General features: G+C 34.4%; 3 protein-coding genes across 3 annotated transcripts; 1 reads left to right on the top strand and 2 right to left on the bottom strand.

Moving 5' to 3' along the window:
- Positions 1 to 5,193: 5,193 nt before the first annotated feature.
- LOC109158948 (uncharacterized aarF domain-containing protein kinase 2-like) lies at positions 5,194 to 9,812 on the top strand. The gene is made up of 5 exons (XM_019306890.1): positions 5,194 to 5,569; positions 6,596 to 7,931; positions 8,693 to 8,962; positions 9,134 to 9,289; positions 9,406 to 9,812. Exons 1-5 carry the CDS (start codon positions 5,562 to 5,564, stop codon positions 9,523 to 9,525), a joined length of 1,890 nt encoding a protein of 629 aa, XP_019162435.1. The 5' UTR covers positions 5,194 to 5,561; the 3' UTR covers positions 9,526 to 9,812.
- A 1,462-nt stretch (positions 9,813 to 11,274) lies between these two features.
- LOC109158949 (GPI mannosyltransferase 1) lies at positions 11,275 to 13,833 on the bottom strand. Its single transcript, XM_019306891.1, has 4 exons — positions 13,324 to 13,833; positions 12,976 to 13,158; positions 11,922 to 12,469; positions 11,275 to 11,818 (listed from the first exon to the last, which is right to left on the bottom strand). Exons 1-4 carry the CDS (start codon positions 13,601 to 13,603, stop codon positions 11,504 to 11,506), a joined length of 1,326 nt encoding a protein of 441 aa, XP_019162436.1. The 5' UTR covers positions 13,604 to 13,833; the 3' UTR covers positions 11,275 to 11,503.
- Positions 13,834 to 14,156: 323 nt separating this feature from the next.
- LOC109158952 (equilibrative nucleotide transporter 3-like) lies at positions 14,157 to 16,505 on the bottom strand. The gene is made up of 9 exons (XM_019306893.1): positions 16,349 to 16,505; positions 16,151 to 16,255; positions 15,895 to 16,050; positions 15,661 to 15,804; positions 15,468 to 15,573; positions 15,181 to 15,353; positions 14,935 to 15,092; positions 14,528 to 14,786; positions 14,157 to 14,427 (listed from the first exon to the last, which is right to left on the bottom strand). Exons 1-9 carry the CDS (start codon positions 16,394 to 16,396, stop codon positions 14,317 to 14,319), a joined length of 1,260 nt encoding a protein of 419 aa, XP_019162438.1. The 5' UTR covers positions 16,397 to 16,505; the 3' UTR covers positions 14,157 to 14,316.
- Between the last annotated feature and the right edge of the window lie 227 nt (positions 16,506 to 16,732).

The following is a 16,732-nucleotide window of genomic DNA, read 5'->3' as shown; positions in this document are numbered from 1 at the left end:
AATTAAAAAAGGAACATAAATATTTCACAATAATTCTCTACATCATCATTAATTAAAAATGGAACAAAAATTAGTTAAATTAGAAAATAAATGAATATTAATAATTGACTGAAAATTAAAAATGAAAAAAGAAACAGAAATTAGGTTAATTGTAAAAGGAAATGAATATTAATAATTGATTAAAAATAAAAAATATCCATAATTGACTAAAATGAAAAAGAAAATTGTCTGATTATTGTATTTTAATTTTTCACAATAATATTACAGAGTAGAATAAATTAAATCACAATTATATCATAAATATTTCACAATTTCAAGCAATGAAACATAAATCAAAAATGAAACGGAAATATTTCAATAATAATATCATACATCATAAAGTAAAAGTAAATAAAAAATGAAAAGGAAAGATTTCAATAATAATATTCTACACCATCAATAGTAAAGACATATTTTAAACAATAGTAAAGGTAAACTAAAAATGAAACGGAAATATTTCAATAAAAATATTCTACATCATTAATTAGAAATGGTTCAGATAGGTAAAAATATCACTGCATATGATATTCTAATTAACTAATTGACTGAAAATAAAAAAGAATAATTGTCTGAAAATGAATCTAGTATTAGTAATTGACTGAAATTATAAAAGGAAATGAATATTAATAATTGACTACAAATAAAAAATGATCCATAATTGAAATGAAAAAATAAATTGACAGATCATTGCATTTTAATTAAAAAATGGAATAGAAATTAAAAATTGGACAAAATATTTCAATAATAATATTCTACATCATCAATAGTAAATGCATATTTTAAACAATAGTAAAGTTAAATTAAAAATACAACGAAAATATTTTAATAAAAATATTCTACATTATCAATTATAACTGGAACAGAAATTAGGTAAAAATATCAATGCATCTAATATTCTAATTGACAAAAGTAAAAATAAAAAAGAATAATTGGCTGAAAATGAATTTGATATTACTAATTGACTGAAAATATAAAAGGATCACTAATTGACTGAAATTCTACCATTATATATTTTCACCCGAGTCACCCATCCTTTTGGACTAAAGGTGTTAGCTCTAGACGAAGATAGACAAGATTGTGTTGTTACTACCAATGTTGTCTACAAAGAGGTTTCAATAGTATGTAAATACAATTTGTGATTTTATGTTTTTTTAAATGGAAAAATTGCTATATATCTAGACAAAAAATATATTTTTCATACAAATAAATTAGGGTATCAATTCATTTTTATAACTGAGTTGCTAGAGAACGAGCACATTTGACTAATTTATAAAAGTACTGAACAATGATAAATAAAATCTCCAAAGTTACAGCACCGCATGCGTACATCTACATATTAGCTATTAATTTGAGCAATTAATAACATAAAAACACATAAATGATCCAAACCATACATTCAATTGCATTATATAAAATATTTGATGTTTTAATTTAAATAATTATATATCGATCCAAATATTCTTAATATATTACAACAAATCCATTCCGTGCATCGCACGGGCGCAAATACTAGTAGTAAATAAAAAAATTACTAATTTAAAATAATGATGTCAGTGAAACATGGTTGTCAATATATTTAATAAAAACATCACCAAAATATCCCATCCATAGATGGAATTAGTCGTATGTTTTAATTTTAATTTCGAAAATGACATCTAAATACAAATTCAAAATAACCTTACCCTCAGGGTTGATTTTTTAAATTTTGTGGCCTCGTTTTTTATAAATAAATGAAATTATATTAAAAGTATAAGCGCAATCTTTAAAACCAATACTGTAAAATATATGACTTTTTTTTTCAGTTACAGAATGATTTTGCCATGCTCAATTAATTAGGTCCTAATTATTAGCAGAGATAAGTGATTTAGGAAAAATTGATGAGTTTTAAGATTAATTGTAGATATATATATTTTTTTTAAATTTCTTAAGTAGCTAGGTCTAAAATAAATATTAGGCCATTTAAAAATTGAGGTCATGTATGAACAGATACTACAATGTAATAGAGCCAGTAACTTTCAAAAAAAAAAAAAATTGAGGTCATGTGTTGTTGCTCATCTTACACGCCCTCCGGCCATGCCCCACCACACATTTAAGATCATGTTTGGTTCATGGAAAATGTTTTCATTGAATTTGAGGAAAACTAGATTTTTCTTTGTTTGGTTCATGGAAAACATTTTCCTAAAAATTGAGGAAAACATTTTCTATGGTTTCCTTTGGTATTTTGTTTTCCATGGAAAACAAGTAGAACAATTATGCCATCACCAACTTTTCTTAATTACCATTATTATTATTGTTTAGGGGTATAATTGTTTTTATACTCATTATTCCTTACAATTCGAAATTCAACCAAACAACAGAATCGATATTCCCAGTAATTTATTTTCCACCAACTAAAAAATGTAATTAATCTTCCCGATAATTTCTTTTCCATGGAATTTCAATTTCATTTCTCCTCAAATATTTTCCGCAACTAAACGGCACCTAATTGTTATATTGTGAACAAGAACTCATCATATGTATGGTGAAATACTAGACCGTATGCAGATTATGTACATATAGGTACCATATTATGTATCTTTAGTTAATAAATTAGGTAAGTATATACAATTAAAATATTAGGTACCTTATATTTATTTATAGACACATAATTTATTAACTGAAATACATAATCTAAATGTTGTTTTGGTCTAAGTACACAATGTAAGATGAAACCCTGGTTGATGGTATAATTTTTGCAGCACTTTACAACCCATTTACATCATTAAGGGCCCTTTTGAAAACTAAAATAAATTACTGAAAAAAAGTATGTTTTAATTTTTAGTATTTGGCTATCAATGAAAAATGAAATCTACAAAAAATATCAATTATAATCAAAGTAAAAATGACTCATTTTAGTGAAAAGTATTTTTTTTCAAATTTAATTTTTAATCAAAAGGCATGCTAATATTCTCTTTGTAAACTTACTTTTCTAAAGTGTAGATTATAATTGCCCTTATAATTATGATTTATGAAAAAGATTTACATCCTTATGTCTTGAAGATGATATGATTATCCTTGGAAGAATGATATGATTATCCAGTTTTACTACTCAATATTTTGTCAATATAATCTAAATTCTATTATAATTTTCAAAATATATAGTAAATAAAACCATAAAAGAACCGTCGTCCGTTCAATTAAAAATTCAAATAATAATGACCAAAATTCGTATTTAACTTGCTGTTTAATAAATAAACAATATTTAATTCTCTAATAATTAAAGGTGTCAATGCCGGATGGTATGTATTGCATCGGGGTGAAACATTCACAAGCTATATATTGTAGTCAGTTAATATTAGCAGCTATGTATGAACTATGAAGAAGCTTGTTATATCATATCACTTTTAAGCTAAAAAAAATCTGAGTTTGAAAATCCAAAATACATAAAAGAAAAAAAATATTGACTGGTTAACTTAATTTGTTATTAAAAAAAAATTAAGAACAGTTATTAGATTGATAGTGAATTATATACACATTTTTACGAGATAAAAAAAAATAAAATTGCAAATAGAAGGCCATTGTTTGAATTTGTAGTCTGTTTCCCGAGGCCTACAAATGATCAGGGAATGGTTTAGGATATTGGGCCAACGTTGGCAACATAACCCAAAGCGCTATGCAGACCACATTCCTAATTGTTGGGCCCATTAGCCCAATTGTGTCGTTCATGCCTGCTCACGGCAAATTATTGTGTGGACCATGGTCTGCACAATGTTATGTGAACCATAATAAAATGTACATTTTTAATATACTAAATGTACATTATTTTTGTACTGAATGTACATTATATAATATAATGTATACTCAGAACAAAAATAATGTACATCCCCTAAATACAATGTACATTATTTTTGTACTGAATTTACATTAGTTTACAGTAGACAAAATATGGTCCACACAACTTGTGTGGACCATAGTCCACACAATAATGATTGGCTACTCACCAAACGCACAATCAGGGCAAATTATATTGTGCACCAGAGCGTACAATGCATTGTGTGTCTTGACCAAAACGATGATGTTTTGTATATGATTTTTTTTTATAGAAATTTCGTTTCTTGTTTCTAAAAAATTAAAAAATCTGTTTCAAATGTACATAAACTCATAACATAATAGTATAATACACACAATCTAACAAATATATAATACACATAAACTCATAACATAATACACAAACATAAGTGTTAAAAAAAAACTATTAATAATTATAGAACTCTATGTTCATAATTTTTGAACTCCATATTCATAATTATTGAATTCTATATTCACAATTACAAAACTCCATATTCATAATTATAGAACTCTATGTTCATAATTATAGAATTTTATGTTCATAATTTTTGAACTCTATATTCATAATCCTTGAATTATATATTCACAATTGCAGAACTCTATATTCACAGTTACGTAATAGTATATTCACAATTTTTAATATTGCTGAGTTGTTTTGACAAATAGAAAGAGAAAAGAATTCTAATTTGGGGAGGAAAGGGGTGTTAGGCACTGTTATTCCAAAACTACCAAACGACATCGTATTGGAACCGCCACGGCATAACAATTGTAGGAATAGGAATAGAATTAATTTCACTTTTAGTCCCACGACTTTTGAGTTCTTATCACTTTTGGTGCACAACTTTAAATTTTTTCAATTTTGGTGCCTAACTTTGTTATTTTTATCAGTTTAGGTCCTTCTAGCCAAATTGACGGTAAAATATTTCCAGATTTTATATTTTAGGGGCAAAATCGTCATCCCAAGGAAAGATCTTCAATATTTAAACAAAAGAAAAATCATATTAAGAGGAAAAGAAGAGTTTGCCAATGGTCGAAACTATAAATTCCATAGATCTGTCTGGTTTCTGCCCATCTTCCCCATTATTCTCATCATCAAACACCTATAGATATGATTTTACGGTGATTTTGTTTAGATATTGAAGATGTTTCCTTGGGATGACGATTTTACCCTAACAATATAAAATCCAACAACATTTCGCTGTCAATTTGGCCGAAAGGACCAAAATTGATAAAAATAACAAAGTTAGGCACTAAAATTAAAAAATTTTAAAGTTGTGCACCAAAAATGATAGAACATCAAAAGTCGTGGGACCAAAAGTGAAATTAGGAATATAATAAGGGCCTTGGTGAGTTGGTCATCCAGGACTCTTGGAGCCGCCGCTAACCAGTGGTCCGACCCGAACCTTAGCATCACACCAAATTTCCAGCCTATTTCCTCTTCGCCTCGCCGTCTAGGTTTTACCAAACATCCCTTTCTTCTTGAGTTCTTGCTCTTCTAGATCGTCTGTCCCAAGCAAGAAGGCACCACAACCACGCGTACCACAGCTCATTTAACAATATGCTTGGCCCTTGCTCTTCTTCAACGATCTCCAGAGCGTGCTCTTCTCCTTGACGATTCGATACGCCGACACTGCTTTTTACTGCGCACGCTATTTTCGACCAACATCTGAAGCGACCTCTGAGTTCTCTCCGCCATGTCAAGGTCGCTCCATCTCTCTCTCTATCACTCGGTTTGTTGTCCATGATTGAGTTGCAAAATAATGAGATTTTGTTGTTTCTAACTAATTTAGTGAACATAAGCTTACGTATTTTATATGTGAGACTTTTCTTCGCGATTCAATTGCGATGTTGTTTTCGTTTCGATCTGTTATGATCTAGATTTATTTAGAATTTATGAAGCAATCCTGCTACTTGTGAGAAACTGAAGATTTTTTAATGCAATCCCACTAGATTCAGAATGAGATTTACTGTTTAAATTGGGAATTTTATTTCTTTAAAATTTCCGTGTGAACTATGCTGATTAGGTTGTCTAATTATTGTCTAGACAGGAATCCGTAGAAAGTGAGTGCATTCTAGGAGTTGCACAAGCTTTAGCATGCTTAAAACTTTAAATAATGGTCTATAAGGTGAGAGAAAAGGAAGAGCACGTTTGAAATATAAAACCTGCAGCTTGAGCTAGAGCTACTGTCATCTCTACCCGGCTACTTGGAGGGAAGAATGATAGAAAATGAAAAAAAAATAAAAAAAAATCAGTGTTTGAAAAAGTGTCTACTTGATTTTGAAGCCCTATTATTAGAAACATGGCCCTGAGACTGCTTTTTTATAAAGTAACTTAAATTTAAACAAGTTGATAGCTTGAAAGGGTCTAAAGAGTTTCAGAATTCAGTGATTAAAGCAACATCATAGAGGGAGAAAGGATCTATTGTAATGGTGAACTTTAAATCTTCAAATTTTATGGGTAGTTCTTTTAAGCGTTATTATTTCTCATTGATGCATTCTTAATAGTCCATTGGGACATTAATTCTTTATGGAATAGTTTTCATAATTTCTGTCATCTTTCTCTATGTATTTGTGTTTAGTTTTCATTTCAGATATTCTGATTTTAGTGCATTGTTACAGTTGGAAATTGGACTCTGTTGATTGTATTGGGAGTATTTCTTATCTCCAATGAACTTAAAATTTTCAATGCGTCTTTTTGACTGTATTTTGATTTGTAACTGGGAGACAGATTCTTGGCAATTGGTAATGTAAAAAGAGTTTCAAAATCACTACATAAAAATTGGAGTAGTATCAGTCAAGATGGAAGGGAATATGGAATGCTCATTAGGGATGGACGGTATTCTCCTCTTTACAGATTTTACCAGCAATGTACACATTCTGCTAGAGGATATAATTCATTCACGGCATACAGCATAAAAAATGGTCTATCCGGCAATTTTCCCAAAAAATACCCAGCCAATTCAGCAAATAATACTATTGCACATCATGCCCAACGTGCTTGGAAGAGCTTCTTCCAGATATCATTATCTAAGGGGTGGACTTCTCTCCCTATAAGTAAAAGTGCTCAAGCTTTTAGCTTGGCCTTGACCCACTCATATGTGATTGTTCCTGGAATTTTTGCCATAGTATGTGGAAGAAATATTGCATTGGCACGGGCACCATATGACATGGATTTCATCCATCCAAAGAATACATTCTACATGCATGCTCAAGATGGTCATGCTATCTTTACACAGTTGGTCCTTTCAATATTTGAATGTGTTGTTTTATTGTTAAGAGCAATTCATTTGACAATACTCTTCACACCTTGCATAGCATTGGCTCCATTTGCTGATACTTTTGGGCCTCACTTCCGGAAAATGTGGCTAGAAGTTATTCATCAGACACTTGAAAGAGCTGGACCAGCATTTATAAAGTGGGGCCAGTGGGCAGCTACACGACCGGATCTGTTCCCTAGTGATTTGTGTACTGAGCTGTCAAAGCTTCACACCAAGGCACCTGAGCATAGCTTTGCCTATTCAAAAAAAGTGATTGAGAAAGCTTTTGGTCGTAAAATTTCTGAAATTTTTGATGATTTTGAGGAAACACCTGTAGCATCAGGAAGTATAGCTCAGGTTCATCGAGCTACATTGAAGTATCAATATCATGGTAGGGAGATTAAGCCCATTGATGTGGCTGTCAAGGTTAGGCATCCTGGAGTTGGTGAATCTATTAAAAGAGACTTTGAAATAATTAATTTGATTGCTAAAATATCCAAGTTCATGCCTGCTCTAAAATGGTTGAGACTGGATGAAAGTGTCCAGCAATTTGCAGTTTTTATGATGTCCCAAGTAGATCTTGCAAGAGAGGCTTCTCATTTGAGTCGTTTCATTTATAATTTCCGGAGATGGAAGGATGTCTCTTTTCCTAAGCCTGTATATCCTCTAGTGCATCCTGCAGTACTGGTAGAAACTTTTGAGCAAGGGGAGTGTGTGTCACACTATGTTGATGATCTGGAGGGGAATGAGCGACTTAAGAGTGCTCTTGCTCACATTGGGACCAATGCGCTTCTCAAAATGCTTCTGGTAAGATATTCTTCATTTTACTTTGTTAATATGCAATTACTTCAACACCTTTAGTAGTTCATTTAGTTTCTACTCTCCATTGTCAATGACAATTATACTCAATCTGATGCTTATTTTGCCAGTTGTGTCACCCTGCCCCACTTTATTTTTTTTTTAATTTCATTTTTAAGTTATCCCACATGACAGACCTCAATAGCCTTTTCACTGGTATTTTGTTTAGGAATTAAAGGTGTTAATATAATGTTCATAGGATTTATAGTTTCCATTTGGAAATTGACTCGTGCCTAAACCTACATAGGATATAGTAGAAAAAAGATAGAGACTTTCTCTGATTAGATGAATTCCAAGTATGTTTTGATCATGAGTAGGAAAGTTTCGAGGGCAATATTTTGATCCCATAGCTTCGTGTTATTGAATGCCATGGCTCTTGACTAGGAAAGTGTGTGTTGATCATGTGTAGGTGTAGTAAAGTTTGAATGGTAATATTTCATTATTTTGACCCCACAGCTTTTTGGCATCAAATGCCATGGCTCATGCTGTTAGTTATTCTTACACGGTTTTTGTTTTGCTAGAAAGTATGAGTTTGTCTATTGTTATTTGAGATATAACGAGAGTAATTTGATGAATTACAAGAAATTCTACTTCAAAGTTATACTATGAGTTAGTCTGTTAAATAACATATTAGTTAAAAGGAAAGTGTCATTACTAAACCTATTTTCTGCCATAGAACTGGCTTCTGAAATATGTTCTCCTTCCTCCAGGTAGACAACTTTATGCATGCTGATATGCATCCTGGGAATATTCTAGTACGGGTACCTCAGAGCAAGTCATCCCGGAGACGTATCTCCAAAATTAAGCCTCATGTCATTTTCCTTGATGTAGGCATGACTGCTGAACTTTCTAAAAATGATAGAGGAAATTTAATAGAATTTTTCAAGGCTGTTGCCACCCGAGATGGCCGCACAGCAGCTGAGTGCACATTGAGATTATCAAAGAAGCAGGACTGCCCTGACCCAGATGCCTTCATTAAGGTATACTTTTTATAAGTTTTATGGCCTTAAACAGTTCATCAAGGCATACCAAGACACTTCATACTAGAGTTTTACCGCTTGGTGCTAATAGTATTCTTTAAAAGGTAGATTTTTATGGTGTTTGATGTGATGAATCTTACGAGTCTTATGTTTGAACTCTGTTGGTAACAGGAAGTGAAAGAGTCATTTGATTTTTGGGGTACTCCAGAAGGTGATCTAGTCCATCCTGCAGACTGCATGCATCAGCTACTTGAGCAAGTTAGGCGTCATCAAGTAAACATCGACGGAAATGTCTGTGCTGTGATGGTGACAACTTTAGTCCTGGAGGTAATTTCTTTTTCATCACCACGCTCTTTAAGTATAGAAGAATGAAATTGACCAGTGTTTCTATTTTCATTTTAGCTTGTTTTTTGAAGTCATAAAAACTTGTCAAATTCTGACAGGGTTGGCAGCGGAAACTTGATCCTGACTACGACATAATGCACACGCTACGTACACTGCTGCTTAAAGCTGACTGGGCAAAGTCACTAGCATACACAATTGAGGGAATTATGGCCCCATGAGAAGAACTCCCAGTCTAGATTAGTACAAACAAATTTCTTAGGAAAAGTTTGCCTTATATAACATTTTAGTCCATAAAACTGTCACCCAGGCTCTCAACTGTGGCAAGAATTTTGTTAGGAAAAGTCTTACCTTGTATTTAGCTTTTTGGTCAAAGCTGTCACCTCGGCTTATAATTGTGTCAAGAACAACAGAGATTCTTGAGAAAGGTATTCACAAATGTAATTGTTTAATTCTTCAATATTGTGGACTCAAAGAAGTATACATAAATGAAACTTGCCTATGTACATTTTCTTGTTGGCAATTCCATTTCTTTGTCTATTGTCTATGATACAACTAGATTATCGGCTGTTCATTACAATATGTACATTTTTCGTCTTCTGATCGTTTGTTTGTTCTATCTTGATCGAAGAAAACTCTTACCTTGTGCATCTTCATCTACAATGTGGGTAACTTGCATAGGAGGAGCGTCACGCCAGATGTGAGGGTGATTCAAATGGTGCCCCAACTGTGCGAATTTATCAGCCGCTCTATTCCCTTCCCTGAAAACATGAGTGACAATGAACCTGTCGAGTTCTGGGATGATCAAATATATCTGATGAAGATGCTTCTGTGCTTCTGCACATCTAACAGCCCTTTTCCGCACAATCATGTCAACCAGCGACTTGGAATCCCCTTCTACCCATATATCTGTCCACCCATTTTCCAGAACTAGCTCCATACCTCTTCTGAGCGCAGCCAGCTCTGCATTTGTGCTGTTGGATTTCCCAATGGACTCAGCGTATCCCAGCAGAAATTCGGCCTCGTGGTTCCTGAAAATCCCCCCAATGCTTGATCTCCCTGTTTTGCTCTTGCATGACCCGTCGAAGTTCAATTTAGTCCACCCAATCTCTGGTTTCTCCCATGTCACTCGACGCGAGGTGCCACCTCTATGCCTATTCCTAATCAACATTCTTGTTGGTCTGTCAACTAATCTCTCACATCCTAGTAATGTTCTGCTATATGTCATCAACATATCTTTCTTCTCTTCCTTAATACTATGTTTCTCGATTCAGAACGAATGAATCAACTCAAAATTAAAGCCTTTAAGATCATTCTGATCAAAATGTGTTCATGCATCTTTTATGTAGCAGGTTGGAGTGGAGTAAAAGGAAGTTCATGCAGTATTCTGCACCAGCAAGGAATTGATTCTTATGCAACAAATAAGGATTAGTAATCCATTGTGATAGCACGTTATTGACCATTGACCTCGAAAACATGAAAAACTATGAATTTTGAATCTCTTTAACTGCTTATTTTACTAGTATTCCGTATAGAATACTCTCAAGTTGAATGCATTTAGAATACCATGATTTTTATTAAAATATACGTATTAAGAGAAGTATGAAGTATATTCTTTCCTTGAAGTTTGGAAAAGCTTCTTTTGTCATTAGCTTCACGGAAGAAATGATGAGTGCCATGAAGGAACCAGACCAGGTATCAATATTCATAGTCTAACATGGAATCAACATTCATTTCCATTGTACCAAAGAGACAACATAGTATCAAATACACATAATCCATTTTCGTTTCGCATATCTACCTCTGTTGTGATTGATAAATTCGATGAATCATGCTTGACATTTGACAAAAATAAGCCTACTTTTGGAGGGTTCGAACCCCAATCGGGTAGTCAAGTGATCAACTAATCAACGTTTAATGGCTGGTGGTAAAAATCTCTTGTGCAAAGAAGTGTACGAACCGTTGGGGCAGAATAGAAAGAAAATGCATTCATTACTGAGAATCTGAGGTATAAAAATCAACCCTCAAAAAACACAGTTGATTACACAAAATTTAGCTAATTTCCCTTGGCATAACTTTCCTAAGCCTCCTAGATATAAGGTTAGCAGTTCAAGTCACTCATCCCTCTTAAGGGTATCCCAAAAGAAAGAAAAAAAAAAAACTTTTGATACTGAAAATCCCGTGTGAATTGAGGACTCCTTATTCGTGTTTCACAGTTTTGTTTGATACTCCATGTTGCGAGTGGCGGAAGACTGGAGTGTAATAGTGTTCCGTTATAATACTGGTAAGGACAAAGGTATTTGCAGCCAAGAACAGCAAACTTGCTATCCAAAGTTGGATGAAGACATTCTTCCCTTTGAATTCGAGCAAATAACCCCACAGCAACCAATGTGTCTGAGCTCCAATCCACAAAAGAATGCAAGCCAAGCCCTTACCTTTCAGCTTCATATTAGTCCAAGGTAGTATCAAGGGCAATAGGCAGAAAAACCAGACAAAATACTGAGCTGTTATGACCTGTAAATGAGGAATAGTTCTTATAAGGAAAGCAAGAGGGAAATATATTGCATATATTAAGAGGATAATTAAAACTAAAAAAGATTGAGCAGCGTTCACAAACCTTGTTAAATGCAACAAATGCAACTGTCTGCACGAAAAAGCAAAATGGGAAGTCCTGAGCAAAACAGAAGATGAGAGCAAGCTGCACCATAATCTGAGGAAGAAAAGAAACGAGTTTCTCCAAGATTGAGAAATCGCGTTCATAATTCAGATATATGTGGTAGAAGTATATGGAAAAATTGTGCCTCGGGTCTGTACGAGTGAGATGATATAGCAGCGCTTCATTCAAGAATTCCCATCCATACAGATAGAAGAAAAATCCAGTTGAGATAAAGAACACAGAACCAGAAATAAATCCAAACATAAGTCTCCTCCAAGTAAACATGCTCGTGAAGAAAGACCAAAGAGAATGCAGATCGGGAAGTTTTCTACGACCTGAACTCTTTGCTACCTGGGGCTTTCTAGCACTCCAATCTGTGAGTGTGGGCTTCTTACTAGGCTGGAAGTTTAGAGGATCAAGAACCAAAATTATTGGGAGTGCATAAACTATAGGATAGATTCTCAAGTGGACAACAAATCCATACCAAAGTGCAGCTTGTATAAGACAATCTGTGGTCAAGAAAACATCAGACACATTAAAGATGAGTTTTTTAATTGAAATGTAGATAACTGTTATGTACAGGAACTATGAATTAATCAAAGAAAGCCACATGAAATGGTACAAAATTTCATGTAACATTGTCTTACAGCTAAAATTGACAAAATGAAGAAACGAAATAAATAAATATGGATTTAGTGACTGCCCCATAAGGTGACTATGAAATTGCAATGCAAGGTGGTAGATTGTGGGTAAGGGCACAGGATCGAGTCTGACAGCCATAGTCTAGGAGTTACCCGTGTGGTGGGCTCCGTATGGGTGCCAAACACTGGTCCTCTCACCTAATGGACTGCTATGTCACTGTGATTTACCTTTCCACTATTCTGTCGAGTCGGGATGTGGGGCCCCGGGCCTGAGGGAATTTTGCCTTTGTGGGCAAGGGCAAGAAATTGCAATGCAGGTATAAATCCTCCAGAACTAATTTCTGAAGTTAAGCTAAAAGATATTAAAGACTTACCATTCATGAGACAGACAATGATCCAAAGAACCATAGCACAAACAATGGGCTCACAGTTTCCACGAGTTCCAATGGTAAAGGTAAATGGATTGAAAAGCCATACAATTACTGAATAGGTACTCAATTTCTCCGGCACCCCTCTTAGCTTCAAGATTTTGTGTATCAGAAACCCCACCAGCAGATCTGCCGCAATACACAATTAACATTTCAATATAGCAAAGGCCCTTACAGAACACTTTTGCAGCAAAAAGAAAGAAAAAAAAAATACTTTTTTTTTTTTTTTTGGAACTACAAGAAATTCAGAAAATAATAGTAAAACTAAAATTGAATGCATAAGAAATACAATACCTGAAGCGGAAAAGAGGAATTTCCCCCAAGAAGGGTGAAGGAATGAATTGGGGATGAGGAGGAAAGCAATTAAGGGTGAGTAGCGATAGGTGGATCTTTTGTAGGGGGAATCCCCTTTGGCCATCAAGGCAGCGGCGTCGGAGAATACGAGGTAGTCAACGTCGGTGTATCGAACTTCCATGTGGGCATCTTGCCATTCGCCGTAGAGGATCAAGAAGAAGCGAAGAAATGCAGAGAATAGCAGCAAAGAGCGGAGGTTCACCGCCGCCATGGATTTCATCAACGACTAGATTAAGCAACTGCGCAACTCAAAATGAACTACTGTAAGAATTAAATTTCATTTGAGCATAGTTTGAATCCTTCGAGTTCTCCGGCCATGGCGGCACTTTTGAATCGGAGCAAACCGGGGACGATTTGGGGGGACTTGACATGAAATCAATAAGGTCGCGTTTGGTTGGGAATTTTGTTCTATATTCAACTACGGAGTATTTTAATACTTGTCATATTTATTAAAGAAATATAGTAATATTTTTTTTTTTGAGTATTGTTGACTATATTACAATAGTGCATATGTTCATAACTACTTTCTCAATCTATTGAAACACAAAGATATAATAAAAATATATATTAAAAATATAAATAGTTGCATACCTTTGGTATGTTTAGGAATCTCTTATGAATCATGAGTATATGTAAAATTTAGATTACAAAATGAAAATAAAATAAAAAGCGCTTTTGTATATATATAAACAAAATCGTTCTTTGTAAAATTTAGATTACAAACACACTGAATAACTATTTTTTTTTTTTTTTTTTTTTTGGGTAATGAAGAGGGATCAATGGTCCCAGAAAAGACTAGTGAACACGTCTTGTAGCCACGCCACAAGAATCAACCTCAAGAATGCTCCTCACACCTTCCGGGGGGAGAGGAAGAATTGTAGTCCTCCAATCGCCAAGTTAACCTATAATATAATATATATAATTGATTTTCCCTCAAAAGTGACTGTTACTGATTAGCCACAGCCAGTCTAGAGCCACACCAGTAAATATGCCAGAAAGAAGACATAGCACCAAGATGTTTCCCAATGCATTTGCCTCCGGACCCTATGAACAAGAAGAGGATTAGTACAGTTTTGATGACGAACGGATGAGAGAATTGGGTGATTGACATTAACACATTCAATTAAGATTAAGAACAACCCACCTTGTAACCTTGAGGAGCAGCAGTGAGGACACAGACAGTGAGGTAACCATTTGTTAGTCCGAGAAAAGATACAAGCATGATCATCCATCCTTGATCCCCATATTTAGCAGTGAAATAGAAACACGGGATCAACAAGAAACGAGATTGTATTGCTATCATCAGCCCCTTCCTGGATTTCAGCTCGACTTTCTTGATGAGGGGAATGTACCTTGATATGAGATCCCAAATATTGTACATTGCCACCAGAACAGTAGGATACCTGGAATTTATTGTACATGCTGTCAGAAGACTTGAATATAGCATTAGCAGCCAATTTTATATGTGAAGTTGAGACTTATATGGGTTCAAAAGAGCATGAATAAATACAATGATCAACTACCACTAGTTTGAAGATAAGTCATAGTTACCATGAGCCTAGGTTGTGGGTTCCAGTATTCTCGTATAAAAATCCAGGAAAAATCGACAAAGTTACAACATATATGAGGTAGAGGTCCAATGCATAATCAATGTTTTCCATGAACAACTTCTTGTTGCTCACCCTCTCCACATGCTTAGCATCATCAACCTGTGCAAACAGTGGAAGTTATATATGAAAATCTGAAACAAATAGCAAGAACTTAAACTTGTTTGATCAAGATGGAAGTTTTGAGTACACTTTCACTTGGTGCTGTGATGCCAGCTGCAGCTAAATCTGCTGCAACAGTTTTTGATCCCTCTGAAGCTGCCTTTGCACGATAGTATTTCACGATTGCTAACTTGGGGAAGACGAATGCATATAGAATAATACATAGGAATTCAAAGAACGTCGAGACTGCCAGGAACAAGACTGCAGAAGCCATAATTGAAATACTTTTCAAAGACTAGTATGTATGGGTTTCTAAAATATTTTAAAATGTCAATCTTTATTGCGTAATAGTAGGGGCTGAACAGAATCACATACTAACTCCTTTCCGGAGACCATTACTGGAGTGTTCAAAAGCTGCTTTTGTCACTAGCCTCAAGCCAGAAGTCAGTGTCCCTGAAGCAGCTAAACCAGCTAAGAATGACTGCAAGTTGACAAAAACCTCAACTATAAAACCCAAGAGTTTTAGGATTGAGAAACTAGAAATTCGAGGAAGAATATGGAAACATACTTGGAGGAATTCAGGACACATGAAAGACAGATCCCCAACAATTCCACCTTGAACATGGGCATCTGCAACTCCAAAAGATGCAACAATAACACAAATTCCTATGTAGTTTCCGAGCCCACCTTTCCCTGATGTGCCTAAATCCAACTACCAATAAATGGGAATTGAATCAGTTTGGATAAATCAAAGATATAACAACACTGGTGACAGTAAAAAGTCCAAGCTGATCGAAGATACCAGTAGGAGAGCAAATGTGCCCAAGAAGAATAGTATATATCCTGCTAAGTTTCTCTTCCTTGTATTCAGCTTTTCACCTTTATATGCAAGAATTGCAATTGTTCCAATTGCAAATGGTTGATACACCAGGGTAAGCACCCTTGAAGGATGATATTTCTTAATAGCAAAACAACAACAAACATAATACTCACTAAAACACTTCTTTTTACTAAACATAAGTATGGAGATTCATTCAGAGGGACAAAGGGATTCTCACAGGAAACAGTTGATAATAGTAATCCCCTATTGTCAGCATACTATTCCAAGATACCAGAGATCCAAGTCCAAGAATCCAACACACTACTATGGCACTCGGTTTCCCCTGCAATAAAAAAATAAAAATAAAAAATCACATTTTCAAGTTTCAACACAACAGCAAAAAGAACAAAAAGACCAGAAAACATCACGACATAACCTCAAGCCTCGTTGGGTTTCTGCTAGATTCATCAATGGCAGTAGTCATGTCTGTGTATTTGCTCTGCTACAACAACAAAACAAGGGAAATGTCTTTCTCAGTACTATACTCAGATGAACAGAAAAAGAGAGAGCAAATGCGCGCACTTCTGCTGTGAATGTAAACGCTATAATTATTGCAGGGGGGGAAATACAAGATGTGAAAACGAGATGAGCCTACCTTGGTATCCCCGCGTTGACTGCAAAGTGTAAATCGGTGTGAATTAAAGATTCTGCAGCGAGTTAATGCTTTCCGATCATCTTTCCCTCTATCATATGAATCTCTTATGAATCATTATAAAGATTCCAATGGTTGTTCCTTAAACTTGACAACTGTGAACCTTAT

This window comes from Ipomoea nil, unplaced genomic scaffold (assembly GCF_001879475.1).
Source record: "Ipomoea nil cultivar Tokyo-kokei standard unplaced genomic scaffold, Asagao_1.1 scaffold2826, whole genome shotgun sequence".
Taxonomy (NCBI): Eukaryota; Viridiplantae; Streptophyta; class Magnoliopsida; order Solanales; family Convolvulaceae; genus Ipomoea; species Ipomoea nil.
Note: the sequence above shows the minus strand (reverse complement) of the source record. Positions and strands in the feature narration are given on the sequence as shown.

Bases quoted from the DNA above. Each gene is read 5' to 3' on its own strand.
- LOC109158949 (XM_019306891.1), bottom strand. From the start codon at position 13,603: ATGAAATCCATGGCGGCGGTGAACCTCCGCTCTTTGCTGCTATTCTCT. The intron at 12,470-12,975 runs GTAAGTCTTTAA...TCTTGACCACAG, and splicing joins CATTGTCTGTCTCATGAATG to ATTGTCTTATACAAGCTGCA. The intron at 11,819-11,921 runs GTTTGTGAACGC...CCTCATTTACAG, and splicing joins CATTTGTTGCATTTAACAAG to GTCATAACAGCTCAGTATTT.
- LOC109158948 (XM_019306890.1), top strand. The intron at 7,932-8,692 runs GTAAGATATTCT...TCCTTCCTCCAG, and splicing joins CGCTTCTCAAAATGCTTCTG to GTAGACAACTTTATGCATGC. The intron at 9,290-9,405 runs GTAATTTCTTTT...AAATTCTGACAG, and splicing joins TGACAACTTTAGTCCTGGAG to GGTTGGCAGCGGAAACTTGA.
- LOC109158952 (XM_019306893.1), bottom strand. From the start codon at position 16,396: ATGACTACTGCCATTGATGAATCTAGCAGAAACCCAACGAGGCTTGAG. The intron at 16,051-16,150 runs GTGAGAATCCCT...TTTGCTATTAAG, and splicing joins ACTATTATCAACTGTTTCCT to AAATATCATCCTTCAAGGGT. The intron at 15,354-15,467 runs GTATGTGATTCT...TGGCTTCTGCAG, and splicing joins TGGTCTCCGGAAAGGAGTTA to TCTTGTTCCTGGCAGTCTCG.